The following is a 21,404-nucleotide window of genomic DNA, read 5'->3' as shown; positions in this document are numbered from 1 at the left end:
TACTAATTTAAGAAAGGGTTATCTCCCGTTACTGAGCTAAACGGAAAAGGACCAAAAAGATAAAATCGACAAGTTTGAAAGTTGAGTGATCTAAAGAGAAATATACTAATTGTCAGACAACTATTTTTGTAGTTTACTTTTTTCCTTATATTTTTAACCAAACCTAAACTATCGACCGATAATCTTCTGTTCCTCGGCCTCAGGTTCTTCTAACTCTCCCTCTCTCATTTTTCTTCAAAATTTTCAATCTTTTTTTTTTGTGAGTAAAAGTAGCTTGTTGCTTTGTCTATAGAATTATAAGAACTCATTAATTGTTGTGCATTTTTTTGCCATATTTTCAGCTCATTTATTGCTGATGAATCACAAATTCCAAGCTTTCCATGAAAGTTTCTTCTTCAATCTTCAGGAAGCTCTTATTCATCGCAAAAAGCCCATTCAGGAAGATTCCTAGTAAGAATTTGTCTTCATTTTCTTCATGTCTTTTAGAATCCCAACATTTCTGCACTCAACACTCTGAAGAATGCAACAATCCCATGAGTAGGATCAAATCCCTACTCTCAAAACGAGGCTTCGATATTAACCCTGAGAGTCTACACGCCGTTGATTTGAACGAGTCGAATTTAATTCGGATTTTGACTCATTTATTCAATGAAAGTTCGAATGCTGAGCTTGCTTTGCATTTCTTCAAGTTGTCTGAGTATTGTATTGGATCATTGCATTCGCATAAATCGGTTTGTAAAATGATACATATATTAGTTTCCGGGAACATGAACCATATAGCTGTCGATTTTATTCTGAATTTAGTCAGAGATAGTGTTAGCAAAGAAGTTTCGGTGGATGTGTTGTTGAAACTCTTTTACGAGACTTATAGTGATAGAATGGTTTTTCAAACCGTATGTAGCATGCTTGTTCATTGTTATATTAGGGAAAACAAGGTTAATTCTGCTTTTGAATTAACATGCCAAATGAAGAGTTTTGACATGTTTCCCTCGGTTGGCGTTTGTCATTCACTGCTTAGAGCGTTGTTAGGGTTGAATAAATTGGAGTTGGCGTGGGATTTTCTCGATCAAATGATGAGGCAAGGGATTCATTTGAATGTATCAATTGCTACTTTGTTTATCGACATGTACTGCAAAAAAGGCCACCTTTTATGTGCTTGGAAATTGCTGATGGACATGAAAATCAACGGGATTAAACCTGATGTTGTTGCATATACTGTCATAATCAATTCCCTTTGTAAGATGTCTTGTTTAGGAGAAGCAACTTCTATTCTGTTCAAAATAGCGAGATTGGGAGTTTCTCCGGATTCAGTTTTGGTTAGTTCCGTTGCTGAAGGTTACTGTAAAGTTGGAAGACCAATGGAAGCAATGAATGTTATAAACTTCTTTAATGTTAAACCAAATATTTTTGTTTACAATAGTTTCATCGCAAAGTTTTGTTCAGAAGGTAACATGGTAAAAGCTTCTCTGATCTTTCGAGAGATGTTTGAGTTCGGGTTGCTTCCAGATTGTGTCAGTTATACTACTATAATTGGAGGCTATTGTAAAGATCGGGACATGAATAGAGCTTTTCAATATGTTGGGAAAATGTTAAAATGTGGAATTAACCCATCTGTGACCACGTACACTTTACTCATTGACGCTTGCTGCAAATCCGAAGACTTGGAAATGGCAGAAAATTTGTTTCATGAGATGATGAAGGAAGGTTTGGTACCCGATGTTATTACATTTAACACATTAATTGATGGATATGGAAAAATGGGTCACTTACACAAGGCTTATATGTTTGTGGATATGATGAGATCAGCCGGCATTGCTCCCGATGTTACGACCTATAACATTATTATTGATAGCCTAATTAAAAGAGGATTTACGAATGAGGCGAAAGATATTCTGGATGAGCTTGTCCGAAGGGGTGTTTCTCCAGATACAATGACATTTACCAATATCATAGATGGGCTATCCAAAAAAGGGGACTTTGAGGAAGCATTTCTTGTATGGTTTTACATGACTGAATGCGATGTGAAACCTGATGTCTTGACTTGCAGTGCTTTACTTAACGGCTACTGCAGGAAAAGACGGATGGCAGAAGCTAATGCTCTGTTTGTTAGGATGCTTGATATTGGGTTGAACCCGGACCTGGTATTATACAATACTCTCATTCATGGATTTTGTGGCATCGGAGACATGGACAAGGCATGCAACTTGGTTGAAATGATGATTGGAAATGGTATCCTACCTAATAAAGTTACTCATCGAGCATTCGTCCTTGGGTTTGAGAAAAAGTGGGTCAAGAATCCTGAAGAAAGTGCAGCTTTGAAACTGCAACAACTTCTGCTGAGACATGATATCCATTTCAATGTCAATGATTGTATAACTTTTCCATAACTTTTCCTCTGAGGTGCAACACTGCCTCTGAGGATTCCCTTCAGCTGTATTAGCTGTAAGATTGTCTTCATTTCATGTTTCTTTTATTGTATGCTTGATTTAGCCAAATTAAGTTGGACTTTCCTTAGGCATTTTATTTGTCATACTTTATTGTCATTTTGGAATATTTTTCTGATTACCTGCTCAATCTATGCAATCTTACAGGTGGTATTGCTGGTATGACTTGGTCTTCTTAACAGAGCTTATCTGCAGGGTGTTAACTTTGCTAACTAGTGATCATATGACTGGACACTCATGAGTATGTGTGCTTACCAGTGGTCATATTTTCAGATATCAGATGAAGAGTTATCGGATATGAACTTGATTTTTGGCAGACCCGAGTTTAAGGTATATGTGTTCCTTATCTGTCCATTAATGCTGCTAAATCATATTATGCCATATCTATGTTGCTCTGACTCTTCTTTTTGTTTAAAGCTTCTGTGTTAAGATATTCGGACATGAATATGGGGATACAATGCTTTTAGTACACTTTAAATGCATGGAAAAACTTCAAGACAATTGAATATACCCTTGTTGGACGCATTTCTGTATCTGCACTCGCACTCAAACCCGAGTAACAGAGTTGCACATGCATGCATACATTCAATTTCCTGACCAAATAACCTTTGAATTTTCATACATCATGGAGTCTTTTGATGTTTTCATGCATGCATACACATACATATTCACATTGAATGTATTCTTTGTTCATAATTTTATCTGCTTTAGAAAACTCGAGACACCAATGAAGATTTAGTGATGAGAGTATAGTTGGCTTCAGAAATAAATCATTAGCTATTGGTTACTATCTTTGTTGCTCTAACTCTTCAGTTTTCTTCATGTTCCCATGTGTGACACATTAGGACATGAGTATGAGGATGTGAATATGGCACTTCAAATACACGAAAAACTTAAAAAAAGTTAAAGATATCTGTGTCGTATTACGGCTGCATGGCTGTACCTCACAAACCTGAGTCTGACTAATGTAGGTTACTACCTTTAATGAGGATATGAGCCAGAGGGAAAGAGAGGTTGTGGGACCCTCTTCTTAAAAACATAATCTTTTTGTAATCAGTTCTTTTTCTTTTGTACTCATGAATGCTTATAATGTAATTCAGGTAACTTCAGGGTGTTCATCTTAAAAATGCAGATGTTCTTTAAAACTTGTTGAAGATATATGGCAGCTAGTGAAAATGGTCCTTTGATTTGAACTCTCTGGTTCAAAATATGTGCTCTGAACAATGGCATTGCAAGTTCGAACTTGTGAGTTTGTTTTCCTTGCCTCTCTCTTTGAGAATTAATGCAATCTTTTTTATAAGCATGGTGGAATTCTAATTGGTACTCGTTTGATCATTTTCTGAACGTGCATATGTTGCTTATAATAATAGTTATGTTGCTCCGACCTTATTTTTCTTGAAATACTCGTCTCTAACTCATTTTAGACATGAGCATAGGGATGTGACTTTTCAAATACCCTCCAAATATATGGAAAAACTTCGAAAAAAATTGGAGATACCCATGTTGGAAACATACCTACATTCGACAATCACACTCGAGTCTGAGTAACAAGAAGATATTACTTCTAGACCCAACATCCTTTTCCATGCCAGTGGTGCTAAATCAATATCAATGAATGATTTTATACCAAATTCCTAGATGCAACATTTCTGATTCTACCATGTTGTGAAATTTAGCTTATTTCTCTTTATTCTTTTCTTCATTCTTATTTCTCAATTGGTCATCTTGGAGTTTTGGGAAAGACTAATCTAATCATGGAGGTGGTTATTTTGATTGTTTGCCGCAACTGTTTTATGCATTTTGTTTGTGTTTTGATTAGGTTTGCGGTTGCTCGAGCTCTGGTTATTTGCGGATGCAAAGACGGAAATTTCCAATGGTTGAAGGGGTTTCTTATCTTACAGTGTATGAAGACGAGAATGATTTTAATGCTAGGTTTTCGGAACATTTTATCAAGTTGTTTTAGTTAGTCTCAGATAAAGGAAAACCGAACCAGCCGACCGGTTCCGTAAGGTCGAAAATATCGATGGTATAAGGGATTTCTTATGTTACGGTACGAAGATGTGAACGATTTTCGTCCAATAAGGTTTTTGGAATGTGCTAGTGAGTACAGTTGTCTTGTTTCACCGGTGAAAATAGCCGGCGGGATCGGACGTACAGATCGGTTCAATCGGGAAGCAATGTATCTGACAGTAGGATTAATATTTGATGTATCTGATAATATACAATTCTATGTACCCGTCGATAAATTATATGATGATACAACCTCATAGAGGTAATTTCACCGTAAATGTTAGTTTGATATTACTTTTGGAAAATATTGAAGAAGAACTACTTTTTGAAATGTTTGATTTAAACTTAAAGTGTTTGAGGTTGTTGTCAAAAGTACTTTTAAGTAGGTAAATTGATGGTATAAATTGAGATAAAGAATTGATGATATAAATGAGAAATTTTGTTCAAAAATACTTTTATACAAATGGAAAAGTTAGAAATTTCAACTTTTAAAAAAATACTTGCTCTGGAAAACACTTTTTGGTATACAAAGCTACATGTATTTTGTTGCTTTGTGTTTCAAAAGTACTTTTGAAAAACAATACAAAATCGAGTTTAAGTAGATGTAAGCTATACCTGCAACCTGAACTAAGATTCAATTGATAAAATTGTACAACTTTTTTGGCAATTGAAAATGCACATTAATAAACTAAAAATTAAAAACATTTGGACCCCAAAAGAGAAAAATCCACGCTTTATGGGCCTTTATGAAATAAGAGAAAATTATTGGGATATTTATGCAAAAATAAAAGAAACATTAGAGATGTAGACATGAGCCGTTGAGACGAATACGCGTTGCAGAATAAAACGGGAGCCCTGTAAACAATACGCCGCCGTTTCCATATGCAATCCTCACCATATATGCGTTTTCTTTTTCGGCTCTTATTTTTTTAGAGGAAAAAAAAAAAGATGACCACCCCGGTTTGCCCATTCGTGAAAGCGACTCGACCGGACGACACTGGTTCTGGCAAAAAATCCAGTGTCGGCGGCAGCGAAGCGGGGAGGAAAGAATCCGGTGACACCGCCACCGTGTCTCCGAAATGCCCTTTTGGTTACGATTCCAACAATTTCAAGCTTGGTCCTCTCAGTTGTATGATCTGCCAAGCACTTCTCTTTGACTCCACCAAATGCATCCCTTGTTCTCATCTCTTTTGCAAGTAATAATCAATTATCCCCCCTTTTCTATTTCTTTATTTTTTTTGGTTTTCCCCCTTATTTAACTCCATAATTGACCCCCTTTTCTGAAATTTTCCCCTCCTTCTAATGCCATGTTACTTAGACTCGGGTGTGTTGGATTCAGTATGTCTGATGGGTATGATTTGGTTTTTTCGTGTTATTAATGTATTTGGACGGTCATTGATCCTATACTACCCATGTTGAATATGCGTTGGGCATGAGTACTTCTAAGAATCCGGGCTCCAAAGATATAATAATACCTTTGTATTCCTTTTATAATCTGTATCTCTAGGTTTAAAGGTGTGTTGGATTTGGTATGTTCAAATTGGGTATGCAATTATTATTTTTTTTTTAAAAGTTCTTTTATGTGTTAGGATGGTCTTTGATCCCATGTACCCATGTTGAAATGCTTTGGACACGGTTACTTCGTGAAAAATGGACTTCACAACATATATCTAATAACTTTTGTTTTCCTTTCAGAGTTTGTATATCTCGGTTTAAGGATTGTCCATTATGTGGAGCTGACATAGAGAAACTGGAAGCTGACACCAATCTTCAAAGCATGGTTGACAGATTTATCGAAGGGCATGCTAGGATCAAGAGAGCACATGTTGGCATCGATAATGAAGGAGAGCAAGTCTCGAATGAGAATGACAGAAAGAAGGTAATTTACGAGGATGTCTCATTGGACAGAGGAGCTTTCTTGGTGCAACAGGCCATGAGGGTAAGTCCTGTGTTTGTTGCTTTATGTCTGTACTTCTAGCTGCCTGTTTCAATTATGTGAAATTAGTGTATGCTTGCTTTATATAGGCATTCCGTGCCCAGAATATTGAAAGTGCTAAATCTAGACTCACTATGTGTGCGGAAGACATCCGAGGTCAATTAGAGAAAATGGGCAACACATCTGAGTTGTGCTCGCAGCTTGGGGCAGTTCTGGGTATGCTTGGTGACTGCTGGTATGTTCTGGGACACGATTCTCTCCTGTCTCTTTATTGCATATGTTAATTTGCAAGCATCCATTACTAAATTTGCATTCGAGGTTTTAAGATGTTTAAGCTATGCTGCTGTGATTTATAACTCTGTGACTTCTATATCTCAAGACTTGCTCTAAACTTGAATATGAGATGTGTGAATCCTTCCTTGAGCTCTTTGTTATTTTGTACCATGTTACACAGGCTTGGGTTTGTGTTGGACATGGATATGCATTTGACATGGTTTTGTTCAATTTTTCCGAGATTTTCATGTATTGGGAATTTGGGAGTCTTTAGAGGATTATATCTCCGTACCTATGTCTCGATATGCCTCGGACATTAATATTTAGAGAAAAGGAAGAGTTGGTTTAACATGCTCTAGCAAATGTTTTGTTAGGCTCATGTTTTTTCAGAAGAATCTAATGAATTTATTTTACCATGGCACTTGTATGGAAGAATATCGAACTTTCTAATGACATGATACTACATTGAAAATAAAGAAACTTCAATTTAAATTTCTGAACCGTCATCTAGTGTCCCTATCCTCTTCTTTAAAAGTTGCATGACTGGCCGAGGCCAGGAACCCGGGACCAACCTGTAATTCAACTAAGGAAAGTTGAAGCATTCAAAAGCGACTTTAAATCTTAGAAATCATTGAGCTGAAGTCCTTCTTCCTGGCCTTAAAGTATGACTGAGGGTCTTTTACGATCATGAAGGAGAATCTTTATCGACCTTTGTATCGCAGAGATTCAACGACAGTTGAGGATGTTTAAACAGTTTCTTTGTGGAAAATATAACTGTTCTGTTCAAAAAGATTGCATTTATTTAAGAGTAATGTTTTTTAGTTGGATTGTGAAATAAGTTTGGGAGTTTATTCACTTGTTATTTATATAATAGTCTTGTTTATGCGGAGAAACAGAATATTTATGTGAAGATTAGCCTAATTTTAGTCTAGGAAACACGTACGTCTACATGCAAAATAGGCACGAGACAATATGGACATGATGATACCAGAATTTCTAAAATATTAGAGCATGGATAAGATAGGGCACAACATTGATAAGTGTATTTTAGGTGATAGTACACAATAAAAATGTAGAATTGATATTTTTTTATTTAAATATTAATAAGCAAATTACTTTCTTAGTTTTTATTTTAATTTTTTGAATTTAAAAACTTGAACTTTAAAGAAACCCATTTGAAACAAATTGCTCATTGTCAATTCCATATATGGGAGAAAGATTCACCAAAAAAAAAGGAAAAAAAAAGATGTAATTGAATTGCAAAGTACAATATCACGAGAATTAGGAACATCAATTAAATGATGAGAGAGAGGGAGAGAGAAGTTGTGAGAGAAAGGGCGGAAAGTAGTTTATTTTCTTATGGGATTTGGAAGGAGTTTGTGGATAATCTTAGTCGGAGAGTGTCAAGACGTGCGTTAAGGGAAATGTTCTTAGTTCATGGTCCAGTCCAGAGAGTCTATATTCCCAAGGTAACTAGAAATCCAAAATACATATTTTCCACTTTTGCTTTTGTGCAGTTTGGAAATGAGAATGGTTTGAGAAGGGCTGTAGAAAATCTTAATGGTGCAGTCATAGATGGGAGAAGGATCACGGTTGGAGTCGCAAGATACAAGGAATCCTGTGCATGGTTAGAGCGTAGTAAAAACGATTCAAAGAAGGTCGCATGTCCGACTTCTGCAGATATATCGAATTCAAATGAGCCAGATGGTGTTCATAGAAGTTTGAGGGATGACATATCGTATAAAGATGCATTGATGTCGAACAGGAGGTCGAGGAGTGTTCTGGAGATCAAGGATACGGTCGTTGATGCTCAAAACAAGGAAAAAGTCAGGAAAAACATCATGGAGATGCATATCTCATATGAGAGCTCGAGCTGGGGTTAAAAGATCATTGACGGGGATTATTAAGCATTCTTTTGAGTTAGAGTTAGTTCATAATGCCTTAGTAAATGAAGGCTATGACGTCCAGATTGTTAGATGGGGGTATGTCTGGAACTCTTGTGTAATAGTTTTTAATTCAGCTGAAGAAATGTCAGATGCTTGGATGAAGAAGAAAGATCTTCAATTCTGGTTCGATCGTTTAGAGCCATTACTGAATGATGAGGGTGTGCCATTGGCTTTTTGCTTGGTGGAGTTATTTGGGTTACTTCTTTTATGTTGGAATGAATCTTTCCTAGAAAGTTTAGTAGGGAGATGGGGGAGGGTGGTAGATATTCTTGATGACACTAAACAGAGGGAAGATCTTACAAAGGCAAGACTTTTAATTAGGGTGGCTAGCCCTTTTGATGTTCCAGACCAGATCACTATTGGATCATATGGAATATCTTTCAAAGTAACCATGAAGATTGGATCGACGAATGATGATACTATGTTTTTTTCCACAAATCCTCCGGTGGCCAGTTCCGATGAGGGACAGTTTGGAGCCTTTACGACTGAGAAAGAAGAGGACAAGGTTGGGTCAGAATCTGAGGAAGGCTCTGCCAGATCTGTAGAAGAAAATCGTCAGAGAGTGGATAGTTGGATGGAACAGGGTGCAGCTATCGGGTTTGGTGGAGTTGGTGGGGATAGGCGGTTTCCAAGAATTTCAAAAATTGGATCAGATATTAATGGAAAGTCAGATGTTCAGAATGGGGAGATTATCAAAGTGGGTGAGTTTGCAGGTTTTGAATTGAGAGATTAAAAAATGACGGCTGATGGGTCTGAAGCCCAATCAGAAGGAGATGAGCTTTTTGGGTCTAATGTAGGAAGGATTATTCCTGCTGGGCCAAGAATTAAAATAGATAAATTTGGGAAAATGGTTCAAGATCAGGTTTTGGCTAAGTCAGGATTTTACAGTAGAGAAGAAGAGGGGAAGAGGTCAGATTCAAAGATAATAGAAAAGGATGGTTTATGAGCTAAGGATCATGAGTTAATGGTGTTAGAGCCTTTCATTGATATCTCAGGAAGTAAAGTAAAGGGTAGACTGTTTTATAAGTCTGATAGCTCGTTAAGTATCAAAAGTGTACCGTTAGAGAAAAGGAAAATCGGAAGTTACAAAAGGGTCTACAAAAGGAGTAGAGGCAGAAAATATTGGCTGGGAAGTATCTTGAATTTTTAGCCTGAGAAAGAAAATGCCTTAATCGTCAGAGACTGGAAAAATATGAATTCCAGAGGTATTCAGCTGGATAGCTTGTCAGTGGATGTAGAGTTTCAGGGTTGTGAGGATGTTAATGATGTATTGAGTTCGGGGGATAAGAGTGTGGATAGGGTGGTCGAAGGATTGCAGTCTATGGGTGATAATCATTGCTTTGAATCTGGTGTGTTTATCAGGAGAGCTAGAAGACATTTGTTAAGGGAAGCTTTAGAAAGAGTGAGCATTTCAACAGCTTCCTCTTCAGGCTTTTCTGATTTATTGGAAGAAGCTTTAGCTACGTGGGAGGTAAGTAAGCTGTTGGGGATTTCCTTTGAACAAGGACAACAAGCCTTTTTGGATAAGATTATTGTTTTGGAAAAAGGCTTGAGGATGGACAAACAGGGGGATTTTACGGGGGGTCTAGATGGTTGATTTTTCTATGATTATGTTGAAGTTATCTATAATAACATGGAATGTTAGAGGTTTGGGTAGAAGTGAGAAAAAAAAGGGTTGTTCAGAGACTAGTCTCTAAATACCATCCTCAATTTCTTTGGTTGCAGGAAACGAAACTGGAGAAGATTCAAAGGTCTTTTATGAGAAGGAACGGGTTAAATTATTTGCAAGGGGTTATTGAGTCTCCTTCGGTTGGTTCGTCAGGGGGATTACTGTTTTGTTGGGATGATAATGTATTTGAGTTGCAAAATCAGTGTACAACCAGAAGATTTATTGCTATATCGGGGAGGTTTCGGGCAAATAATTTCAGGTGCAGAATCATTAATGTGTATGGGCCCTCGGTTGAGGAAGAGAAAGAAAGTTTTTTTAAAGAGTTAAGCACGCTCATTGGAGGACATTCTGAGCCTATTTGTGTTGGAGGGGACCTTAATGTTTATCTACATGAAGATGAGAAGATTGGTAGAGCCCAAAACAGGAATTCTATAGAGATTTTCAGTCGATTTCTTCTTAATACATGTTTAATTGATTAACCATTGAGTGGAGGTAGGTTTACTTGGGGTAATAACCAAGATTCCCCGACCTATGTTAGGTTGGACAGATTTTTGGTTGATAGCCAATTCTTGGATGGTTTTCCAGATTTAACACAATCGTTGCTGCCAAGATCATTGTCAGATCATAATGCAGTGATAATTGAGAATGAAGGTGTAAATTGGGGGAAAAACCGTTTAAACTGTTTAATTACTTGATGGATGAGGCTGGATTCGAGGATTTGGTCAGTTCTTCAATTCAAGAATGTAAAGAGATACAGAGGAATGCTGGAATTTTTAACATTCTGAAAAAAACCAAAACTGCCATTAAAAATTGGGCAGGGAAGAGAGATAAGTTTCCTAGAGCTTTAATTTCAGAATTAGAATTGAAGATTCAAAAATTAGAAGTGGAGGTTCAACAACAACAAGATGGTACTCATGATGAGAAAGCAACTGAGTTGAAGGACTTAAGGTCAGAATTATGGAAGTTGCATAAGATAGAGGAGCAGATTTGGTTCCAGAATTCTAGATCCAAGTGGGTAGAAGATGGGGACAGAAATACCAGATTCTTCCATACATGTGCTTCAGTTAGGAGGAAACAAAATGCTTTTAATGCTATTAGTAGCAGGGGTAAGGTTATTCAGGACCCAAATGTTATAAAGGCCACTGTCAAAGAACACTTCTTTAAGGCGTTTAATGACAAATCGACCTTAGAAGTGAAAGATTTTGGGTTGGATTTTTCCAGTATTTCTAGTCAGCAGAGGTTAAGTTTGGAGAAAGAATTTACTGAGGAGGAAATATGGGATACTTTAAAGTCTTGTAATAGCAATAAAGCCCCGGGGCCATATGGTTTTAATTTGGGTTTTTTCAAGAGATATTGGTATGTACTTAAAGGAGAGATTATGAAGTTCTTCCTTAACTTCTATTCGGGGAAAGATTGGGATCATGGCATCAATCATACTTTTATTACTCTTATTCCTAAGGTCTCTAACAGTGTTGATCTTGATGATTATAGGCCTATAAGCTTAGTTGGTGGATTATATAAGATCCTCTCTAAGTGCCTATCGAGGAGATTGAGGAGCTGTATTTCAGACTTAATTAGCCCAACACAATTTGCCTTCACCCAAGGGAGACAAATATTGGACTGTTCTTTAATTGCGAATGAAGGAGTGGATTACTGGAGGAAAAATGGTCTTAAAGGTTGTGTTTTCAAGGCAGATTTCAAGAAAGCTTATGATTCGGTTGATTGAGACATTTTGTTTCTAGTAATGGAGAAAATGAGATTTGGTTCCAGGTGGATAGTTTGGATCAGAAAATGTGTAACCACTGCCTCAGTTTCTGTTTTAGTGAATGGAGTTCCTATTAAGGAATTTCCAATGGCTAAAGGTCTTAGGCAGGGGTGTTCACTATCACCTTTGTTGTTTAATTTTATTGGAGAACTTCTCAATCTACTAATTTTAAAGGTTGTGGCATAGGGACTGTTTTCTGGACTGGTTATAGGCAGTAATTCGGGTGCTTTCAAATTATCTCATCTACAGTTCGCGGATGATCTCATTATATTTTGTGGGGCGTCTAAGATGCAGATTTTAAATGTTAAGAGGGTGCTTAGAGTGTTTCAAGTAGTCTCTGGTTTACAGCTCAACTTGAAGAAAAGTAAACTGTTTGGTGTGAATTTGAATGAAGAAGATGTTCAACAGTGGGCTAATTCTTTCGGATGTTCTGTGGGTTGTTTTCCCTCTGAATATTTAGGATTGCCTTTGGGAGCTAGTAGAAACTCTAAAGCACTTTGGAGTCCGGTGGTGAATAATTTTTCAAATAAATTAGCTGGGTGGAAGGCTTCTTCACTGTCTTTAGCAGGAAGGTTGGTTTTAATAAAGTCGGTTCTATGTTCGCTCCCTACGTATTATTTATCTTTATTTAAGATACCAACTTCGGTACTTAAATCTCTCAACTCCATTATGTCGAATTTCTTATGGGGAGGGGGAATAGGTAAAAATAAGAACACTGGGTTAACTGGCCGATTGTGAGCAAAATTCGAGGGGGGTTTAGGTGTTCGAAATCTTATGTTCATGAATAGAGCTCTTCTAGCAAAATGGCCTTGGAGGTATGCTAATGAAAGGGGGTATGTTTGGAGGGAATTCATTTGTTCTAAATACAATATGGATCCATCTTGGTTATTGTTTGACAGCAAAGTCCCACAAAGAGTATCTTGGATTTGGAGATCGGTGGTTAAGAATCACTTTAAAGAAGATAGTATTGGCTCTAAGTTTAGAAGTTTGTTTGCTTTTCGAGTTGGAGATGGCAAGGTGATTAGGTTCTGGCAGGATAGTTGGGCTTTGGATTATCCTCTTCTAATTATTTTCCCGCGATTATTTTCCATTTCCACAAATAGAATGGGCAAACTGTTTGAATTTGGGAATTATAGCTCTTCGGGATGGAGTTGGGATGTGCAGTTTAGAAGAAATTTAAATGACTGGGAAGTAGAGCAGTGAGTGAATTTGATGAATGCTATTTCCTCTGTTTCTCTATCTATGGAGTTTGCTGATGGGGTGATTTGGAAAGGTTCTGGAGATGGGGTGTACACTATTAAATCTGGCACCAAGATTTGTTCACCCATCAATTTGGATTCGGAAGAGATATTTTTGGAAGAAGATTATTTGGAGGGGTCAGATTCCACCTAGAGTGGAGTCCTTTATGTGGCAGGTGGTGTTAGGGAAGCTGGTTGTTAGGACAGAACTTGTTAAAAGGGGTATTCAAGGAATTGTAAACATTATGTGCCCTTTTTGCAAGAGGGAGGAGGAGTCTCCCTCGCACTTGTTTTTCACTTGTTCGGTGGTGTGGTCGATTTGGAACAAATTTCTGAATTTTTGGAAGATTAAGTCTGTTTTTCATGTTAATGCTAAAATCTTCCTACTAGCTTGGGCTGATTTGAAGCCTACCTCTACAATTTGGTCTTTTATTCCTGTGGCAGTTCTGTGGACTACTTGGAAAGTTAGGAATCATATTGTGTTTGAAGGGGGAAAGTTAGATTTGGCTGAGTATTTTTTCTTAGCAAGGTTTAGACTAGCTTCTTGGTTCCTTGCTAAGTACAAAGAGGTTTCTATTCCTAAGGATTCTCTGATTTCAGATCCCTCTTTAGGGGATTTGTGCTCTCTCAATTCTAATCAACTTGTAACTATATTGCCTTGGTCTCCTCCTCCTAAAGGTTTTGTAAAGTTAAATGTGGATGCTGCTACTACAAGAGATTGGAAGTAGAGTGGGATAGGTGGTGTGTTAAAGGACTCCTCGGGTCTGACTGTAAGTTCTTTCAAGGAATCTGCTGGTCCGGGTCCTCCAACTTATATGGAATTAAAAGCTATTCATAAGGGTTTAATGTTCTATGCGAATTTACGAGAGAGGAAGGGTCGTCTCATTATCGAAAGTGACAGTAAGGTGGCTGTAGACTGGATTAAGGAAGTGGATTTAGTTCCTGATGTTTATGCTTTCTTGATTAGAGATATTGTTCACAGGTTTAACGTTTTAGAAGGTGTTGTTAGATGGGTTAATAGGACAACAAACTTAGAGGCTGATGCCTTAGCTAAAGCAGGAATTGGCTGATTCTGTGTTTTTTTGGATTGGATGTTTTTTGCTGTTTAGAGCTTATTTGGTTTTGTAGGGGTGTATTAATGGTTGTACCCTATGTAATTGTATGGTTCAATAAAATCCTAAGGCACTCTTTTCCCCCTTCCGCTGATTAAGGAGATTACTTATAAGCTCCATTAATCAAGAGGGAGATTTTTAACGAGGTCTGAAATTCTTATAAAAAAAAAAAGAAAAAAAAAAGGAAGAAAGAATGAAGGAAAAGAAAACGTGTGTTTAGGTGTGTCTTAACCATGCTTTGATTATATCCATTTTTTTGACGTGTCCTCATGATGTGTATTTCCCACGTCAGAGCCATGTCTGTGTTGGAACACTTGGACACTCTTTAGACAGAACTGTCGTAAAACTCTCATTAAGACAACTGAACATGATATCTTTGTATTTGTAAGGCAATTGTTCGAATAAATCTGAACATTCGTGTCTTTTCTGCAGTCGAGCAATGGGAGATGCCGCCAGTGCAATCAATTATTTTGAGGAGAGTGTCGAGTTCCTCACGAAATTGCCAGCTGATGATCTTGAGGTTACAGCACCATATTTGCTTGTGATGCTTCCCTTGTATTCTTCAATAACGAGGCCACCATGATAATTTCCAAACTTACTTTTTGCAGATCACGCACACACTATCTGTTTCTCTTAACAAAATCGGAGACCTTAAGTATTATGATGGAGATCTTCAAGCAGCAAGGTCGTACTACTTCCGCTCATTGGGTGTCCGCCGTGATGTCATCAAGAATCATCCTGGTGTTGCCTCACAGGTAAGCAACTTGCTTTTTTCTCTTCCTTCCTGTATGAAGGGTTATTGACATATAGCTTTCTATATTCATTAAATGTTGAAATGGGTTAACTCATCCAAAAATTTATGCAAAAAAGGTGAAGTATTAGTTTCATTCCTCAGCATCACATTTGATATATCTTTTGCCCCATCTATTTCACTGCAAAAAGTTACAAAGAGTTTCTCAGTATACTGTTTTATTGTTTTGAATTGTGGATTTACAATTGAAATCCATTGTACTGCTGGGGAAACTCCATTATTATTTCAATTAGACACTTTTGATGGAATTGAACATTGTATTGTTGTTTTTGCTCCATTGCTTTTGCATTTGCAGGTTCTGGATGTAGCCGTTTCTCTTGCAAAAGTTGCGGATGTAGACAGAACTCTCGGAAAAGAGGATGTGGCTATTGATGGATTTCAGGAAGCCATCAAATCTTTAGAATCTTTGACGCTGAAGTCTGAAGAAGCTGGTCTCGAGCCTCGGGTAAGGTTTTTTTTGTCAAACGTAAGGTTTTAAGCTATAATTAACCCCTGGAAACTGATTTCTCATGTTTGTTTCACTTTGCAGCGCCTTTCAGTGCTGGCATTCCTCAAAACTCAACTCGAAGAGAAACAATCTGAGGCAACTGCGAGTTCGGTGTCCCCTTGATGGAAAATGAGTGTAAACCAAAATGAAGGAGCCAATTTCTGTGCATACAGAAGCTCGAGTTTGCCAATTAACGATCTCCGTGTGGTTTCGGAATAGATGATCCGTGGAGGTGTGCCATAGACATAAACTAGTGAATCCTCTGAGCACGAGGAAGCAATCATGCTTGAGTTTATCTGATAAATGTCACTTTTCAACTTGAGTTTGTTTTATGTATAAAATAAGAGGCAAACAACACCTCCATTGTAGCTTGGCTTCACTTGTTTTTCAATTTTAGAACATATTATTGTTTTTAAATGTGCAAACTTTACATTGGAGGATGGGGATGAGTATATGCATACAATGGCATTACTATATTTGCTTGAGCTACAGCTTTAAAATCAACCTTTTATATATATTGTGTAAACTAAACATTTAGTATTTAAATTATCACTTTTATTTTGTTTTAATATTTAAACTTTATTTTTAAAAAACATATCTAATGTTTAATTTAGTTTTTAATTTGGTATCTTGTTGTTAAAAAATGAACGATGACACCTTAAGATAATGTTTAGCATTCCATTTGCACTAGTCTTTTATGTTTCCATGTCTTAGACGAGTTTTGTATTGGCTTGTGATCTCTTTGGGCCTCGTATCACTATTTTTAACGTTTAGCATTCCATTTGCATTAGTTTATATATTTGCAGTAACAGTACCAAACCCTAACTACCTTCCTCTATTTTATATATTATTTACAATAACAGAGCGCAATAGCAAAAATGTGCCTAACTATAGGATGTTGTTTCCATTTCCATTTGCTTCACTTGTTATTATCATACTAATTTTAACTCCCACACCAGGCACAAGTCCAAAATTGAGAGGATTAGTACGAGAAACACTTACATAGTCTTTCATTCAACATGTTAAAACTAGACTACGACATGTGAGAATACAACATAATACAAAGATATAGAATACCGGATGTAGCCGGAATTATTTCCTTATTCGATGCGATACTAGTTTTCAAGTATTCCCCGCTAGGCAGAAGCCAATAATTCCCAAGTAACATTGAGGCCAGAATTGGTAGTAATTGGTGGAGGAATCATAACAGTGCGTTGGAGAGGTGGCACTGACCTACACAGATTATCCATATCGTCGGGGCAATTTTGAAGTTGATAAGGTGGCATGGCTCTTTTGAAGCAGAAACGGATCTCCTTGAGATATAGTTGCTTGCCTTTAATTGGCATACTGCACGAGATTTGAGGATAGAATCCCACTGTCCTTTTCACGTTGTCTAATAAAGTGTCTATGTCATAAGGAGTTTGTGATGGTTGAACTCCCAAAACTGCAAGTTCAAAAATGAAAAACAATAAAATAAAATAAAAAACGAAAAACAAGGACTAATAGTAGAATTTGATCATTCTTGATCATCATCATCATCATGATTGTATCACCTTTGAGTGGGTCGTATTTGCTGTTCTCAGCAAGAATTAAGGCGCTGGTATAATAAATCAAAGGATCTCGAGGATAATCTGAGCACATTCCATGGTGCAACCACTGAATTTCCCAAAGGTCCTCATTTCTGTAACCCTTAATGAGGTCTGGCCATTTTTTCTCTAGCCTCCCTCTAATGGGTTGCAGTTCAGCCTAGGGATTTTAAATAAACAAATCAGCACAACACTTGAAACAAAAAGCAATCAAGTAATTGAACAATCAACCTAAATCACCCTTTTCATAATATTAAATATTAATACTTGAAATAGAAACTAGTAGCTTACCACAATATTAGTTGCAGGCATAGGATTGGGATTGCATTTATTAGTAAGTGGATTATAAGGAGGAACATTTTTGTCATCTTTAAATGTTGGCCATAAGCCATGGATGGTGAAGGTGTCGGGTATCGGACTCTTACAGGTTTGTGGTGCAGCGATACAGAGAGTAGTCGGCCATCTTAGACTCAGTTTATAGAACGCAAAGTCGGCGCCTTGAGCTGATACTACCAAGCTGGCCACCACAGCTGCAGCAAATGCTAATATCTGCTTCATATCCATTTTGCTTACGAGATGAAGAAGAAGAAGAAGAAGAAGATTTTATATTTAATTTGTTAATACTGAGCTTACATTTCCATTTCCATGATAGGGTTTTTATACCAACTTTTCAACCTCCTTTTTGGATAAAACAAAATTATTATAATAAACCACTATAAACAAAAGGGAAAGTAGTTAGGCACATTTTAGTTAGGCACGTTTTTGTTGTGTTGACTGTTGAAGTAGTTGTATAAAATATTACCCTATGTAACTGCATTGCAATACCATAAAATATAGGAGGTTAGCCGGCACCCACGTGTCGTGATAACGACGGAGGAGTTGTTAGGATTAAATTGGGGGGTTCAGATTGAACTGAATTCTTATCCATACCAACTTTTCAACGTCGGTTTTGGATAAAACAAAGCAAGTATTATCATTATTATAATCACTGTAAAAAAATGAAGATTCTTAGGCACATTTTTGCTGAAATTAACAAGGCTGTTATATTTATGTCAAAGATGTTATTTTTGGTTCAACTTCAAATAAGAACATGGAATCTCTAACTCACTCGAGTTTGAAATTAATGAGTATGATAGCGAAACTGTCTTACTTATTGGGTTTTCAAATTAAGCAAAAAGAAGATGTGATCTTTTTTTTAGTGTTGGCGGAAGCCATTATCAGATTTATTTACCAAGAGTCTTGATTCAACTCTGTTTAAGAAACTATGACAATAAGTGTGTATTTTCAAGTCACACCGTGACTGGAAATTGCAGGTTCATGGATAATGCCATCTTCAGTATTTATATTCAGATAGATAAATTTGTGGATTTTTTTTTTTTACCTTCTCTAATGCCATGTTGAATATTTTATCTTAACGCCACTCACATTTACTAGGTATTGGACCGGTTATTATCACCACGCTTTGAATATATATCGTTGTTGGATACCTTTTTTCTGTCAAGTAATATTGGCCCAATGCTAAAATTTGTCAATTGTTGCTTCAAAATAAGATTATACCTTAATAAGTAAATAACACCTAAAGCAAATGAAACATCATAAACATATAATATAAGCATATTGTTAAAGACAACACAACGATGCTCAAATTTGAAAAACAGCCAGTCAAGTCCTACTATAACCAAGTAAAAACCGCATCAAACACAATTTCCAATTTGCAAAAAACGAACATAGTTTCTTCGAACATATAAAACACAAGCTCGCAAGAAAACTCGAGAAGCCAGACAACGCGTCATCAAACTATCTTGACTGAAAACTCATTGAATGACTCAACCCAAACTGCTACGCAAACAAATCGAAACAGGATTGGAGAAAGAACTTCAAGGCATCAATAATCACTTACTCGATATAAAAATCCACACCTAAGATTGACCATAACAACATTCTTTTTACATACCTGACTTTATAAGGCAGTCTACCATTATATTACACTCTCTAAACACAAATAAATTTGATCTTGTTAATCTTACGGATCAGTCGATCAATCTTATTGGTCTAAATAAAGAGCTAAACATCAAATGTTCTCCGATGAAAGTAAATACATAATATAAATACAATAGAGATACACAGATAATCAGATATAGTAAAAGAAGACTTGTTAATTTATTCATTATCATACTAGTTTCAACACTCACGCCAGGCACAAGCTCAAAAATGTGAGGATTAATTAGTACGAGAAACACTTACATAAAATTTCATTCAACGTGTTAAAACTACACGATTACGACACATGAGAATACATAATACAGAGATCAAGGAATACCAGGCCTAACCAGAATTATCTCCTTATTCGATACTAATTTTCCATGTACACCCCACTAGGCCGAAGCTAATAGTTCCCAAGTAATATTGCGGCCAGAATTGGTCTTAATTGGTGTGCGTTGGGCAGGTGGTACAGACCTACACAAATTATCCATATCGTCGGGGCAATTTTGAAGCTCAGAAGGTGGCATTGCTCTTGTAAAGCAGGAACGAATCTCCTTCAGGTATAGCTATTTTTTTTTTGCCTTTCATGGGCATACTAAAATTCATACATTTGGATAATAAGCAGATAATTATTTAATTTAGATAATAAAAATCAAATTTAATACGAATAATCAAAGAAAATGAATCAATAAATAATCTATTTATATTTAAATATTATAAAAAATACAAATATACCTATTTATTTTCAATAAATAAATATTTTAAAATATACATAATATAGATGGGTTTAAAAAAAAATTGGAGCTCATATTTCAAGTGGATCGGGCTTGGAAAAATATAAAACGTAATACTTATGCATATGTCTAATCCGAACCTAATCCATAAACAACTCTAATGATAGCTAAGTTTTAGCAGTGCATGTCTCCCTAATGGATGGAGTCTTTACCACCCTCGATTTCGAACGGGACAATACAATTAGGGTGTAAGCTATGGATAATTTGTCAACAAAATATCAATGATTAGGATTTATATTTTTTTCAAGTGATGTCGAATTTATGAACTTACCTTCGAGTGGGTTGTATTTACTGTTCTCGGCGAGATTCATTGTGCTAGAAAAATAAGCGAAAGGATCTAGAGGATAATCAGATCACATTGCTTGGTGTGACCATTCGGTTTTTCAGAACAACTCGTCACGACCAGCCGTAGTACCCTTTATAAGGTTTTGCTGTAGTCTCCCTTTAATGGGTGTCAGTTTACCCTACCGAGTTTAAATAAACAAATCAGTGGGAAGAAAATCAATGAGTTCAATGAACTCACCCATTTCATATCATAGTAGTAAACAGTAATAGTTGAAAAAGAAAAAGAAAAAAGTAGCTTACAACAATATCACATGGAGCTACAGGACTGGGATTGCAGTTATTATCGATTGGATCATAAGGAGGAATAGATGTGTCATTTTTCAATGCTAGCCATAAACCATGGATGGTGAAGATTTTGGGTATTGGACTGATACTATTTTGTGGTGCAGAGATACATACAGAACTCGGCCATTTCAGACTCAGTTTATAGAACGCGAACTCAGAGCCTTGAGATGACACTACTGAGCTCGCTAGCACAGCTGCTGCGAATGCTAATAACTGCTTCATAACCATTTTGCTTACGAGATGAAGAAGCAGCAGCAGAAGATTTTGTATTTAATTTCTCAATACTAAGCTTGCATTTCCATTTCCATGCTAGGGTTTTTATACCAAAATTTCAACGTCATTTTTGGATAAAACAAACGTAATTATTATAATGATAATGACCAATATAAAAAATGAAGGTAATTAATTAGACACATTTTTGCTGTTTTCAAGTAGTTGGTATAAAGTAGGATAAAATATATAAACTGTCTCTCGATTATAGGATTTTATTTTGTTGAGATTATAATTATTAAAAATTACAAAATAATCACCTTACTATTCATATGATTCAAATTTATCATTTCCGTTAAAATAAGATATGATAAAAGTAAATACATAATATAAATATAATAGAGATAGTCCGATATAACAAAAAAGATTTGTTTATTCATTATTATGATACTAGTTTCTACTCTTACACCGGGCAAAAGCCCAAAAATAAGAGAATTATTTCCTTATTCA

The 21,404-nt window shown here is 36.4% G+C and overlaps 3 protein-coding genes across 10 annotated transcripts; 2 read left to right on the top strand and 1 right to left on the bottom strand.

Moving 5' to 3' along the window:
• The first annotated feature begins 185 nt into the window (after nucleotides 1-185).
• Nucleotides 186-12,265, top strand: LOC120217503 (pentatricopeptide repeat-containing protein At2g19280). Of its 8 annotated transcripts, none has more exons than XM_039214586.1 (6): nucleotides 186-203; nucleotides 342-2,442; nucleotides 2,592-2,774; nucleotides 3,577-3,689; nucleotides 9,856-9,859; nucleotides 12,255-12,265. In XM_039214586.1, exon 2 carries the CDS (start codon nucleotides 381-383, stop codon nucleotides 2,385-2,387), a length of 2,007 nt encoding a protein of 668 aa, XP_039070517.1. In that variant the 5' UTR covers nucleotides 186-203; nucleotides 342-380; the 3' UTR covers nucleotides 2,388-2,442; nucleotides 2,592-2,774; nucleotides 3,577-3,689; nucleotides 9,856-9,859; nucleotides 12,255-12,265. The 8 variants fall into 8 exon arrangements, with proteins under 8 accessions (XP_039070517.1, XP_039070515.1, XP_039070522.1 ...); XM_039214584.1 differs by having other exon boundaries at nucleotides 3,545-3,689; XM_039214591.1 differs by lacking the exons at nucleotides 9,856-9,859; nucleotides 12,255-12,265 and adding an exon at nucleotides 4,264-4,784 and having other exon boundaries at nucleotides 2,592-2,640; nucleotides 2,718-2,774.
• Nucleotides 5,377-15,837, top strand: LOC120217505 (protein NCA1-like). Its single transcript, XM_039214592.1, has 7 exons — nucleotides 5,377-5,650; nucleotides 6,150-6,393; nucleotides 6,480-6,625; nucleotides 14,826-14,913; nucleotides 15,002-15,148; nucleotides 15,500-15,649; nucleotides 15,734-15,837. The coding sequence occupies exons 1-7, from the start codon at nucleotides 5,403-5,405 to the stop codon at nucleotides 15,812-15,814; spliced, it is 1,104 nt and encodes a 367-aa protein (XP_039070523.1). The 5' UTR covers nucleotides 5,377-5,402; the 3' UTR covers nucleotides 15,815-15,837.
• Nucleotides 15,838-16,728: 891 nt separating this feature from the next.
• Nucleotides 16,729-17,921, bottom strand: LOC120217502 (ribonuclease 1-like). Its single transcript, XM_039214582.1, has 3 exons — nucleotides 17,569-17,921; nucleotides 17,245-17,437; nucleotides 16,729-17,135 (listed from the first exon to the last, which is right to left on the bottom strand). The coding sequence occupies exons 1-3, from the start codon at nucleotides 17,839-17,841 to the stop codon at nucleotides 16,828-16,830; spliced, it is 774 nt and encodes a 257-aa protein (XP_039070513.1). The 5' UTR covers nucleotides 17,842-17,921; the 3' UTR covers nucleotides 16,729-16,827.
• Between the last annotated feature and the right edge of the window lie 3,483 nt (nucleotides 17,922-21,404).

The sequence above is a fragment of the Hibiscus syriacus genome, unplaced genomic scaffold (assembly GCF_006381635.1).
Source record: "Hibiscus syriacus cultivar Baekdansim isolate YM2019G1 unplaced genomic scaffold, ASM638163v2 tig00110187_pilon, whole genome shotgun sequence".
NCBI classification, from domain to species: domain Eukaryota; kingdom Viridiplantae; phylum Streptophyta; class Magnoliopsida; order Malvales; family Malvaceae; genus Hibiscus; species Hibiscus syriacus.
The sequence above is the reverse complement of the archived record's forward strand: the minus strand, read 5'-3'. Positions and strand labels throughout refer to the sequence as shown.